The 14158-nt window shown below is 40.9% G+C and overlaps 1 protein-coding gene across 5 annotated transcripts in view; it reads left to right on the top strand.

Annotated features, from left to right (window-relative positions):
- The first annotated feature begins 13089 nt into the window (after window positions 1–13089).
- Window positions 13090–14158, top strand: part of YIPF1 (Yip1 domain family member 1) — a 34718-nt gene continuing 33649 nt past the window's right edge. For 3 of the 5 annotated variants that reach the window (XR_009005657.1, XM_007164429.3, XM_057530912.1), the window contains exons 1-2: window positions 13090–13246; window positions 13974–14052. Coding sequence is in view for 4 of the 5 variants with exons in the window: in XM_007164429.3 (XP_007164491.2) it covers window positions 14022–14052 (31 nt within the window). In the remaining variant the exon portion in view is untranslated. Of the gene's footprint in view, window positions 13347–13532; window positions 13605–13973; window positions 14053–14158 lie in introns of all 5 variants that reach the window. The other 2 variants (XM_007164428.3, XM_057530909.1) reach the window with 2 other exon arrangements.

Below are 14158 nucleotides of genomic sequence, written 5' to 3'. Positions count from 1 at the left end.
CTATAGCCTGAATGTTTGTATCTCCCCAAAATTCATGTGTTGAAACCTAATCCCTAAAGATGGTATTTGGAGGTGGAGTCTTTGTGAGGTGATTAGGTAATTACAGTAGAGCCCTAGTGAATGGGATTAGTGCCCTTATAAGAGAGACCCCAGAAAGCTCCCTTGCCCCTTCACCATGTGAGGATGCAACAAGAAGGTGGCTGTCTAGGAACCAGGAAGTGGACACTCACTAGATACCAAATCTACTGATCCCTTGATTTTGGACTTCCCAGCCTCCAAAGCTGTGAGAAATAAATTTCTGTTGTTTATAATCTACCTACTCTATGTATGGTATTCTGTTATAGCAGCCTGAATGGACTAAGACAGCTGCCATAAATATCTATGTGAGGTTTTTTCGTGGACCTAAGTTTTCAACTCATGTGGGTAAATACAAAGGTACACAATTGCTGGATCTTATGGTAAGAGTATGGTTAGTTTTGTAAGAAATTGCCAAACTGTCTTCTAAAGTGGATGCACTATTCTATATTCCCACCATCAATGAATGAGAGTTCCTGTTGTTCCACATCCTCACCAGCATTTGATGGTGTCTGTGTTATGAAATTTGGCCATTCTAAGAGGTACGTAATGGTATCTCACTTGTTTTAATTTGCAATTCCCTAATGGCATATGATGTTAAGCATCTTTTTATATATTTATTTGCCATCTGTATATCTTCTTTGGTGAAGTGTCTGTTCCAATCTTCTGCTCATTTTTAAATCAGATTGTTCTTTTTTTAATCATTGAGTTTTTGTTTGTTTGTTTGTTTTTGTAGTTTATTTTTATTTACTTATTTTTATGGCTGTGTTGGGTCTTCGTTTCTGTGCGAGGGCTTTCTCCAGTTGCGGCAAGTGGGGGCCACTCTTCATCGCGGTGCGCGGGCCTCTCACCATCGCGGCCTCTCTTGTTGCAGAGCACAGGTTCCAGACGCGCAGGCTCAGCAATCGTGGCTCACGGGCCTAATTGCTCCGCGGCATGTGGGATCTTCCCAGACCAGGGCTCGAACCCGTGTCCCCTGCATTGGCAGGCAGACTCTCAACCACTGCGCCACCAGGGAAGCCCAATCATTGAGTTTTAAGAGTTCTTCGTTTACTTTAGATAACAGTCCTTTATCAGCTATGTCTTTTGCAAACATTTTCTCCCAGTCTGTAGCTTGTCTTCTCAGCCGCTTGACAGTGTCCTTTTCAGAGCAGATGTTTTTAATTTTAATGAAATCCAACTTAATTCTTTTTTCGTGAATTGTGATTTTGGTGTTGTATCTAAAAGTCATCACCAAACTCAAGGTCATCTAGTTTTTCTCCTGTGTTATCTGCAAGTTTTATGGTTTTGTGTTTTATATTTAGGTCTAAGATCCATTTCAAGTTAATATTTGTGAAAGGTGTAAGGTCTGTGCCTAGATTCATTTTTCTTGCACGTGGCTGTCTGGTTGTTCCAGACCATTTGTCAAAGAGACTTTCTTTTCTCCTTTGTATTGCCTTTGTTCCTTTGTCAAAGATTACATGGCTACATTTGTGTAGGTCTGTTTCTGGACTCTCTCTTCTTTCCATTGACCTATTTGTCTATTCTTTTGCCGATATCATACTCTCTTGATTACTATATCTTTAAATTAAGTCTTGAAGTTAAGTAGTGTCAGTCTTTCAGCTTTGTTCTTCTCCTTCAATATTGTGCTAGCTATTCTGGGTCTTTTGCCTCTCTGTATAAACTTTGAAATCAGTTTGTCAATATCCACAAAATAACTTGCTCGGATTTCGGTCGGTATCGTGTTGACTCTATAGATTAATTTAGGAAGAACTGGCACCTTGACAATATTGAGTCTTCCTATTCATGAACATGGAATATCTCTCCATTTATTTAGCTCTTCCTTGATTTCTTTTATCAGAGTTTTATAGGTGTCCTTGTATAGATCTTCTACATATTTTGTTAGATTTATACCTAAGTATTTCATTGTGGGGGGTGCTAATGTAAATGGTATTATGATTTTTAATTTCAGATTCCAGTTGTTCATTGCTGGTATATAGGAAAGCAATTGACTTTTGTGCATTAGCCTTGTATCATGCAAACTTGCTATAATCACTTATTAGTTCCAGTAGTTTTTTGGTCAATTCATTCAGATTTTCTTTTTTCTTTTTTAAAATTTATTTATTTTATTTATTTATTTTTGGCTGTGTTGGGTCTTCCTTGCTGCGCGCGGACTTTCTCTAATTGCAGTGAGCGGGGGCTACTCTTCATTGCGGTTTGCGGGCTTTTCGTTGTGGTGGTTTCTCTTGTTGCAGAGCACAGGTTCTAGGCATGCGGGCTTCAGTAGTTGCAGCATGCGGGCTCAGTAGTTGTGGCTCGCCAGCTCTAGAGCACAGGCTCAGTAGTTGTGGCGCACGGGGTAAGTTGCTCCACGGCATGTGGGATCTTCCCAGACCAGGGCTCGAACCCGTGTCCCCTGCATTGGCAGGCAGATTCTCAACCACTGCGCCGCCAGGGAAGCCCCATTCAGATTTTCTACATAAACAATTGTGTAATCTATGAGCAAAGACAGCTTTATTTATTTCTTCCTGATCTGTATACACTTATTTCCTTTTCTTTTATTGCATTAGCTAGGACTTCCAGTATGATGTTGAGAGAGTGGTGAGAGGGGATATTGGAAGAGATTACTGAGAGGACATGACCACTGGTTAACCTGTAAGTTGGACTTGGGCAATCAGAAGCTCCTCACCTCCTCCCCTGTCTTTGGAATGTGTGTTCTGCTTGCCTTCCCCATGCTAGAAGCTACCCAAGTATGCAGCCTGAGATAGTAATGTGATGTTGAGACCATCTGGATGGTATACATGACTGAACCCAGTTAAGTCCTCTGTATAAACTTTTAAGATAATGGTGGCTGTGTTCAGAGATCTACTTGTCTTGTGGCTGCCCAAGACAAGCCTTGTAAGTCCCCTTGCTTTTTTAAAATGCCATCCTGCCACCTACCAATCTGGAGTGATCTGCCTTTTTCTTTGGTCTCTCCCTGCCTTCCATGTAAGGGGGCCAGTTTGCAAATCATCAGGGTATATTCTTGCCTTATTCCTGATCTTAGCGGGAGAGCTTCTAGTTGTAACATCATTAAGTATGATGTTAGCTGTAGGTTTATTGTAGACGTTCTTTATCAAGTTGAGGAAGTTCCCCCTTTATTCCTAGTTTGCTGAGAATTTTTATAATTAAGAGGTGTTGAATTTTGTCAAATGCTTTTTCTGCATGTATTGATATGATCATGTGATTCTTATTCTTTAGGCTTTTTATGTAATAGATTACATTAATTGATTTTTTAACGTTGAACCAGCTTTATATATCTGGAATAAATCTCACTTGGTCATGATGTATAATTTTTTTTATCATTGTTGGATTCAATTTGCTAATATTTTGTTGAGGATGTTTGCATCTATATTCATGGAAGATATTGGCCTCTAATTTTCTTTTCTTGTAATGTCTTTGTCTGGTTTTGGTATTAGGGTAATGCTGGCTTCATAGAATGAGTTAGGAAGTATTCCCTCTCCTTCTAATTTCTGGATGAGATTGTAGAAAATTGGTATAATTTCTTCCTTAATTGTTTGGTAGAATTCACCAGTGAACCTATCTGAGCCTGTACTTTTTCTGTTTTGGAAGGTTATTAATTTATTCAAATTCTTTAATAAGATATAGGCCTATTCAGATTGTTTATTTCTTCTGGTGTAAGTTTACACAGATTGTGTCTTTCAAAGAATTGGTCCATTTTACTATGTTATCACATGTGTGGGTATAGAATTATTAGTATCCCTTTATTATCCTTTTAATATCCATGGGATCGGTAATGATGTCCCTTCTTTCATTTCTGATACTAGAAACTTGCATCTTCTTTCTTTTTTCTTACTTAGCCTGGTTTATCAATTTTATTAATCTTTTCACAGAACCAGCTTTTGGTTCATGGATCTTCCCTATTGATTTCCTGTTTTCAGTTTCATTGATTTCTGCTCTAATTTTAATTTATTTTCTTCTGACTACTTTGAATTTAATTTTCTCTTCTTTTTCCAAATTGCTAAGGTGGAAGCTTAGATTATTGATTTTAGATTTCTCTCTCTCTTTTTTTTTTTTTTTTTTTAGCCACACTGCACTGTTCGTGGGATCTCAGTTCCCTGACCAGGGATTGAACCTGGGCCTTTCTTTCCTAATATATGCTTTCAATGTTATTAATTTCCTTGTAGGTACTACTTTTGATGCATCTCACAAATGTTGTTAAGTTGTATTTTCATTTTCATTTAGTTCAAAATATTTCTTAATTTCTCTTGAGGTTTCTTATTTGGCCCTGTGTTATTTAGAAGTATTTTGTTTAATCTACAAGTATTCTGGAGTTTTCCAAGTATTTTTCTGTTATTGATTTCTAGTTTGATTCCACTGTGGTCTGACAGCATATATTGTATGATTTCTGTTTTTTGTTTGTTTAGTTAAGGTATGTTTTATGGCTTCAAATGTTGTCTATCTTGGTGAATGTTCCATGTAAGCTCGAGAAGAATGTGTATTCCACTGTTGTTGGGTGAAGTGGTCTATAGATGTTAATTACATCCAGTTGACCAATGGTGCTGTTGAATTCTCCTATGTCCTTTCTGATTTTCTGCCTGCTAGATCCATCCATTTCTGACAGAGGGGTATTAAAGTCTCCAACTATAAGAGTGGATTTGTCTATTTCTCCTTTCAGTTCTATCAGTTTTTGCCTCATGTATTTTGATGCTCTATTGTTAGGCACATACACATTAAAGCTTATGCCTTCTTGGAGAATTGACCCCTTTATCATTATAAAATGTCTTTATCCCTGATAATTTTCCTTGCTCTGAAGTTTGCTCTGTCTGGAAGTAATATAGTCATTCCAGCTCTCTTTTGATTAGTGTTAGCATAGTGTATCTTTTTCTATTCCCTTACCTTTTTTTTAGAAAGAGTTGTTATGTAAAGTTATTAGAACTGTATCATCTACATCTACAATCACTGGCCCTATTACTTTTTTATTTTTGTTTTTTTATTGTGATAAAATACACATAACATAAAATTTACCATTATAACCATTTTTAAGTGTATAGTTCAGTGGCATTAAGAACATCCACATTGTTGTGCAGCCATCACCATAACTCTTTTCATCTTGTAAAACTGAAATGATACTCATTAAACAATAATCCTCCGTTCCCTCCTCCTGCTAGCTCCTAGCAACCACCATTACATTTTCTGTCTTTATGATTTTTGACTACTGTAAATACTTAATATAAGTGGAATTATACAGTACTTGTCTGTTTATGACTGTCTTATTTCACTTAGCATAGTCCTCAAGTTTCTTCCATGTGGTAGCATACTGTGAAATTTCCTTCTTTCTTAAGGATGAATAATATTCCATTGTATGTATGTAAAACATTTTGCTTATCCCTTCATCTGTTGATGGACATTTGGGTTCCTTTCACATTTTAGCTACTGTGAAAACCTGCTTTCCTTCTGGGAATTTGGAATTTAGGTACATGCTAGACAGAGGATGACTATGTGACCAGCCCCCAGTAGAAACCTTGGGCATTGTTCTCTGATGAGATTCCCCGGTAGACGATATTTCAGCCATGTTGTCACAGCTGTTGCTGGAAGAGCTAAGTGTATCCTGTGTGACTCCACTGGGAGAGAACTCTTGGAAGCTTATGCCAGGTTTTCCCTGGACTTTGACCCCATGTGCCTTTTCCCTTTGCTGATTTTCTCTTGTATCCTTTCACTGTTAAAGCATAGCTATGAGTATGACTATATGATAAGTTCTCTGAGACCTCCTACAAATCACTGGACCTTGCGGTGGACCTCTGATACACCATGTTACATATATGTTACACATATGCTGCCCATAAATATTTCAAAACTCCAGTAATTCTGTTATTTTCAGCAGTACATCAACCATCACTTTGGAAGCTGACAATTGTTTAGAATACAAAGTAGTTATAAATATGTATAACTGAAATCTAAAAAGTGGTTAAATATGTTTTGCCCTTCCTTTCCAATTGCAGATATGTGTTGGGAGTTGGGATTCTTGGTGCTATAACATCAAAACCAAAAGACAGAATCATGTTATTATTCTAGAAACTAATCCTTATTTTAAATGAAGAAACAATGAGTTTAATATACATATCTTCATTACTGATTGATCATAAGTTATTCCTTTATTCTCATTGAAAAACTTTTCAGGTATGTATTTGTATAAATCAATTCATTATTACTTTTATATCTTATTGTTTATTTTATTAATTTTTAATAACTGATTTTCATTTTATTTATTATGGTTGCATTCTATTACTGGCAAGAGATCATGATTTTTCATTTCATGGAGTCAATATAAGTTTCTCTTCAAAACAAATGTGTTTAAGTTTTAAAAGTGACCTCACAAAACCATAAAAAGAAAGAAGGAAAAGGGGTATCAATAGCAAAATTGCAATAAGTAAATATAGATGATGGTATACGGGATTTCATTATATTGTTCTTTACTTTTTTGTGCATTTTTGGAATTCTGAGTAACAGAAAGGTTAGTTGAGAATTTCATTTCTGGCAGTACGTCAGACTTTTGCTCACTAAACAGTTAGCTTTTCCATGAAATAACTATTTAATGTACTGCTTTCATAAGAGTTAAGGGAATATCTCCAAGCATTCACACATATGTATATACATAAACATAAATAATATCATTGGGTAAAACCAAAATAGGGAACTGGGCAGAATAGTCCTGGGCAAATAGAAAAGTTAGAGCAGCCCTGAGAAGCGCCAATATCAGCTCTGTGGTTGTGAAACTAAGCCCTGAATCAGCTGTAGAATAGGGGAGCTGACTCTGAGATTCCTGTATTAAGATGGAAACTCCTCAAAGGATATGAAAGTGGTCCCCTATCAGCAGTGACTCCTGGCTTCTGGAAGATGCAATAGCAACTCGTCTCTGAAGAGGTATCGCCTGTATCTTGGTGTCAAAAATGATCATGTACTTTTGATAAAAGAGCCAAATAGGACTTTTTAGAAAAGACAAAATATTTAGATATTGAGGATTCACATAGATTAGGATGAAACTAATATAAGCTCACAAATATTATCAACACACAAAGAAACAAACCACCATGAGTGAGAATCAGCAGAAACAACAACATTTAGATCCTCAAGAATTTCAGACATTGGAATTATCAGTAAGACTATTTAAATAGCTATAACTATGTATTAAATGTTTAAAGCACTCATAGGCGCCAGGGCACCCTGATAGCAAAGATCAGCTTCCACCAGTAAGCTATTAAATCATTTGCCTTCCTGGATTTAAAAACAAAAAAAGCATTAATAGGCTATCCAAAATGATTTTTAAAAGAGTCAAATAGAAGTTTTAGGAAACAAATACACAATTGTTGAATTAAAGACTGGGGGAGGGCTTCCCTGGTGGAACAGTGGTTAAGAATCCGCCTGCCAATGCAGGGGACACGGGTTCGAGTCCTGGTCCGGGAAGATCCCACATGCCGCCGGGCAGCTGAGCCCATGCGCCACAACTACTAAGCCTGCGCTCTAGAGCTTGCGAGCCACAACTACTGAGCCCACGTGCCACAACTACTGAAACCTGCATGCCTAGAGCCCGTGCTCCACTACAAGAGGGGCCACAGCAATGAGAAGCCCGCACACCACAATGAAGAGTAGCCCCCACTCGCCACAACTAGAGAAAGCCTGCGCACAGCAACGAAGACCCAACGCAGCCAAAAGTAAATTTTAAAAATTAAAAATAAACACAACAATGTAAATATATATATATGTATATAAAACAATAAGCTTAAAAAAGCAGACAGGAAAAAATAAATAAAATGGGTTAAAAGCAACAACCAAAATAAAATAAAATGGATGTATAACTTTGAACTAGCAAGAAAAAAATAGCTAGTGAAAGAAGGGAAAGAACATGGAAAGATGCTCAACATCACTAATCATTAGAGAAATGCAAATCAAAACCACAATGAGGTATCACCTCACACCAGTCAGAATGGCCATCATCCAAAAATCTACAAACAATAAATGCTGGAGACGGTGTGGAGAAAAGGGAACCCTCCCGCACTGTTGGTGGGAATGTAAATTGATACAGCCACTATGGAGAACAGTATGGAGTTTCCTTAAAAAACTAAAAATAGAACTACCATATGACCCAGTAATTCCACTACTGGGCATATACCCTGAGAAAACCATAATTCAAAAAGATACATGTAGGGGACTTCCCTGGCGGTCCAGGGGTTAAGACTCTGCGCTCCCACTGCAGGAAGCGCAGGTTCGATCCCTGGTCGGGGAAGTAAGATCCTGCATGCCGCACAGCACGGCCAAAAAACTAAAAAAAAAAAAAAAAGATACATGTACCACAATGTTCATTGCAGTACTATTTACAATAGCCAGGACATGGAAGCAACCTAAATGTCCATTGACAGATGAATGGATAAAGAAGATGCGGCACATATATACAATGGAATATTACTCAGCCATAAAAGAAACGAAATTGAGTTATTTGTAGTGAGGTGGATGGACCTAGAGTCTGTCATACAGAGTGAAGTAAGTCAGAAAGAAAAACAAACACCATATGCTAACACATATATATGGAATCTAAAAAAGCAGTACTGATGAACCTAGTGGCGGCGCAGGAATAAAGACGCAGACGTAGAGAACGGACTTGAGGACATGGGGGGGGGAGGGGAAGCTGGGACGAAATGAGAGAGTAGCACTGACATATATACACTACCAAATGTAAAATGTATGGCTAGTGGGAAGCTGCTTCATAGCACAAGGAGATCAGTTCGGTGCTTTCTGACAACCTAGAGGGGTGGGATAAAGGAGGGTCAAGAGGGAGGGGATATGGGGATATATGTATACATATAGTTGATTCACTTTGTTGTACAGCAGAAACTAACACAACAATGTAAAGCAATTATACTCCAATAAAGATACAAAAAAAAAAAGGTAAAGAAGATATAAAGAAGTAATGGAAGTAATTAATGTGAAAAAGATGACTGAAATATCTACATATAAAAATAAATGCATTTAATGTAAATGAATTAGCAGCACTTCTGGAATGGAAGAGTAAGAATCTCTGAAAACCCACTCCTTCATAAAAGCATGAGAACACTGGCAAAAATTGTCAAAATCAACTTCTTTCGGTATTCTGTAAATTAATCAAAGAAAGGTTTGTGATAATCAGAGAAGTGTCTATTCAATAAAAACAGCTGAATCTCAGTAAGAACAGTGAGCTTTGTGGTGTTTTAACTTGCTCTAGCCCCATTCCCCTCTCCCCGCTCCAAGGTAGCCTTGAAAAACAACAGCTTCACAACCATGGTTGTTGCGAAAATTAGCAATTTAGTAACCACTGGAAGGGGAAGAATAGGTTTGGAGCTCTTCAAAAAGTCCCATTCACAGAGAATTGTCATTATGTGACTTGTCTGACATCTCCTTTGGAAAGCTCCATTCTCAGGTCTTGGTTTTATTTGACCTGACTCAGAGCTCACACTATAAAAACAGGGCATTTGCCAAAATAATCAGTGGCAGTTCTCTAACACTGCATCACCTGAGATGATGATGCAAAGGCCAGCAGCCTTCTCCCTGGGATGGGTGTCACTCAGCAGGTGTTGGAGACACTTTCTGGAGCATGGCTCAGCTGTGTGGTCACCAGCTTTCCCCTGCGGAAAGCCAGGGGACTCTGTCAGGATCACATGCAGCATCTAACAAGGCTCATACTTTTCTGTATGAAAAGTCCCCTCCACCCCCATCCCTGCCCATCAAAGCAAGGCTTGCTCCTCTGCTTCTCTTCATCCTGCATTCTTCCCCCATTCTATCTAGGTGAGGGTGGGGTGGGTTCTCTCTCACTGGTTCATTCCCCTCGCAGAGCAGTTAGAGGTCTAATTAGTATCATCAGCTGGGCTCACCTTCCTTACCATAGTTGGACAGATGAGTTAAGGAAATATGAACGTTTTGAGCTCAGAGTTTTTCAACCTTGACACCACTGACATTTTGAACTAGATAATTCTTTGTTGAGAAGGGCTATCCTGTGCATTGTAGGATGTTTAGAAGCACCCTGGCCAGTAGCACCTCACAAGTCATGACAATCAAAAATGCCTTCATAAGTCAGGCAGCGAAAGACAAATATCATGATATCACTCATCTGTGGACTCTAAAAAAAATGGTATAAACGAACTTCTTTACAAAACAGAAACAGACTCACAGATTTTGAAAACAAACTTAGGGTTACCAAAGGGGAAACGTGCGGGGGAGGGATAAATTAGGAGCTTCGGATTAACATACACACACTACTATATATAAAACAGATAACCAACAAGGACCTACTGTATAGCACAGGGAACTCTACTCAATATTCTGTAATAACCTATATGGGAAAAGAATCTGAAAAAGATGAATATATATATATATATATATATATATATGTAGCTGAATCACTTTGCTGTACACCTGAAACTAACACAACATTGTAAATCAACTATACTCCAATAAAATGATTTTTTTTTAAGTGAATGATGGTTTTTATTTTTTAATTTTTTTTTTTTGCTGCATTGGGTCTTCGCTGCTGCGCGCGGGCTTTCTCTAGTTGTGGCGAGCGGGGGCTACTCTTTGCTGCAGTGCGTGGGCTTCTCATTGCAGTGGCTTCTCTTCCTGCAGAGCGTGGGCACTAGAGGGTGCGGGCTTCAGCAGTTGCGGCGTTTGAGCTCTGGAGTGCCGGCTCAGTAGTTGTGGCGCACGGGCTTAGTTGGCATGTGGGATCTTCCCTGACCAGGGATCGAACCTGTGTCCCCTGCATTGGCAGGCGGATTCCTAACCACTGCGCCACCAGGGAAATCCCAATAAAATTCTTTAAAAAAAAAATGTCTTCAGATATTGCCAAATATCCCTGGGAGCAAAATAGTCCCCAGTTGAGAATTGCTGTTTTAGTTAAACCGGTATAGTTATCTTTGATTCTTGTCTCGTTTTGAGCCAAAACTTACATATCATTATAATTAATATATCAATAAAACTTTTACTTCTGTTTCCAAGAGAAGAAATATATAGTCTAGGTGTTATCACCGCCCCCCCCGCCCCCCGACACACACACACTTATCACTAGCAATGGGGCTGTTGTTGCCATCTGACTGGTGAGCAGCCCGGTTCCAAAATTCCACCCTGAGAGCTGCTTTCTGGGGCCACTCTTCGTATCAGCATGCCTTAGTGTGAGTTCCTCATCTCATGTGAGTACTTTACTGGCAAGTGTGAGTCCAAGGATCAGGAGTGAAGGACAGGAGTTGTAAAACAGAGGAGAAAGGAGAGCCACTGCAAGGGTGCATTGCAATGCAATGGGGGAGGGGAGGAAGGAGAGCCAGTGCAAGGGTGCAATTCTTTGTTGAGGGTGCTCTACAAAGAATTATCTAGTCAAATTGGCCACTTCCAAAGGCATTTGGTTGTTTGATCCTGCAAGACAGTTTGAAAGCTCTATGAAATATCTGAGGAGAGTCTGAGGGGAAAAAGAGAGAAGCATGTATTCATCAGTTACTGACTCCATTGGTCAAAGATTTGTCCCATGAGGCATTGACCGCTCCCCACTTCTGCACTTCTGGCTTGCACCTGTCCCAGTGCTGAACGGTTCCAGCAGTCCCTTAATCCCAAGGTATCAAGACACAAGCCCTGATGCAGAAAGCGAGAAGCCTTAGTTATGGACTTGAGGTGAAGCTCACTTAGGTTATAGCTGCTGCAGCTGGAATAAAATCAGTGGTGGTGAAATAAGCAGCTAATGAAGCCAAGAGGATCTGCCATGAGGCATAAGAAGTGTTTGATACATTTGCACACCGAATTTGTGCGTTGCAATTCATTCCTGGTACACATTCAACCAAAGTACCCTGCACATACATACGCTAACCTCAGCTTTCTCTTTATAAAATGAGGATAATCACCTCAAGCTTGCTGGATTGTTCTGAGAATTAGAGATCTGCATGTATAAAGCCTGATCACAATGTCAGTTCAATAAATACGCTCCGTATGTGTTTAACTATTTTATTAGTCAGATGTAATAAGCCATTCCGATTGACCATAAGGACCCAGTGTGGTGAGGCCAAAGTCAAAGGTTCCACCTTGTGTAGGCAGTGAATTTGGCTTATGCTGCTCAGACAGCCAGAACTTGATCGCTCTACAATTAACCTTCAGTGAGCAACTATCGTGTCCCTGGTTCTGGGCTGCCTTGAGGACCTGGAGACCAGAGTCATTCCTGATCCTTCCCCCCAAAGCACTCCCACGCCGGCAAAGATGGGCAAACAATAACAACTGCCACGGTTTAAGCAAGCACAGGGGACTATGGGCGCAAAAGAAGTCCTGGGAGGCGAAGGCAGGCTTTCCCTAGGAGGAGGAAAGGGTACCGACATCTGGAGGGATGTGTAGGTGATAACCAAGCAAAGACTGGCGGCGGGGCAAAATGTTTCTCACCAGCTCACTCAGTGCAACTTCACCGTCGTTTACTGGGCCCCTGCTGTAGTCAAGGTGGTGGTCAGATGCCGAGGCGGGGACAGAGCGGAGAGTGAGGCCAATCCCCAGCCACCCCTCACTGCCCCAAGGGCATAAGGTAGACCGTCGCAGGAGTGAAGGAACAAATTACCACACTTACGGGGGTGTCCCTAGGAACAGACATCATCCTTCCCCAGATCACTGATTCAACACTCAAAAACTAATTGACTCGTTCTCCCTCACTGGTTAATTAAATTTTTATGGCCAAAAAAGAATGGGGGGATTGATGACATTTTTTCCTTTTCACAATCGTCTTCCGTCACGCTACTTTATATTTCAACAAGAAAAGAGGTATAACCAAACATAAAATAAACCCCACTCTCCAGAGAATTCTCTGCGCCCCACCCCCACCCCCGGAGCGAGGCGAGCCGAGGAGGACCCTCTCCACATCCTCACTGGTCCGCCCGGCGCCACCTGCCTCTTTAAGAGCCGAAGCCTCGCCCTTCGAGGGGCCGCGGAGGGAGCGAGCTTTGGATGCAGTCGCCCGCTGAGGTCTCGGGAAGAGGCGTCTCCGGGAGCTGCTGTCTTTTTAAGGAGGCGGGGCTCTGCCCGGAGGAGGTGGAGAAGGTCTGCACGCCGGATCTCCGGTTTCCGGCAACTCGGCGGGACCAGAACCTGCGCGGAGAATCTGAGGCCCGAGGCTTCCCGGCACCAGCTGGACGCCGAGCCCCCCGAGGTGAGGCCGCGGGGTCTGTGGGGCCGGCCTGGGACTGAGGGAGCTCGGGATCTCCTGCCCACCCGGGCCGCTGCGGCCCAGCTTCTCCTCCTAAAACACTGTACGTGCTTCTTGGGCAGCTCTTTCCCAGACCGTCCTGGACTCACGGTGCCCCAGGGTGTAGGGTCCCCATCACTCCAGCGCCTACTAATTGCTTCGCTGTGCACTAAGCGCCTTACACTTACTTGCCTCAGTTAATGGTACCCAACATCGTGTGAGTAGGTACAATTATGAACCCATTTTACAGATGAGGAAATTGAGGCCCCCAGGAGCCCACAGTCTTACGGCCAGAAGCAGCAGAATCGGGAATCAAACCCAGGTCTGTTCTACTCCAGAGCCTGTGCCCTTAACCACTGGGTAGGCTGACTGCCTTTGCTCTCCACTGCCCTCATAGCCACCTCTCAAATACCAGCCTCCCCTTCCTCATCCTTCCATCTCCAGGCTGCCCCTGGCCCTTAAACACCCACACAGTGAGATTGCATGGAACCAATGGAGCCCCCCACCATTAGTTTTTTTATAACAGTTTTAATAGTATCTGATGCTAAATGGTTATCTTTATATAAACCTATCGGATCCCACTAAAAAAGGACGCAAGGGAAAGCAATACCATTTCTAACGCTGAAATAAAATTCGTTTGTAGATTTTTTTTTATGTTATCGTATGAAATTTATTTATTTTTCCCTTTTAGACCTCTGTAAATTATCTTCCTAATAACTGGGAGAAGACCCTTGGCTGAATGGCAGCTGTAGATGACTTGCGGTTTGAAGGTACATCCGTTGGGTGCCCCCCTTTTATGATCAGTATTTCTGTAGTCACAGCAGAATTTCCGTTGCTATGCTGGTGCATATGTTAAAGAAGATTATTTCAGACATC

Source organism: Balaenoptera acutorostrata, chromosome 1 (assembly GCF_949987535.1).
Source record: "Balaenoptera acutorostrata chromosome 1, mBalAcu1.1, whole genome shotgun sequence".
NCBI classification, from domain to species: domain Eukaryota; kingdom Metazoa; phylum Chordata; class Mammalia; order Artiodactyla; family Balaenopteridae; genus Balaenoptera; species Balaenoptera acutorostrata.
The sequence above is the reverse complement of the archived record's forward strand: the minus strand, read 5'-3'. Positions and strand labels throughout refer to the sequence as shown.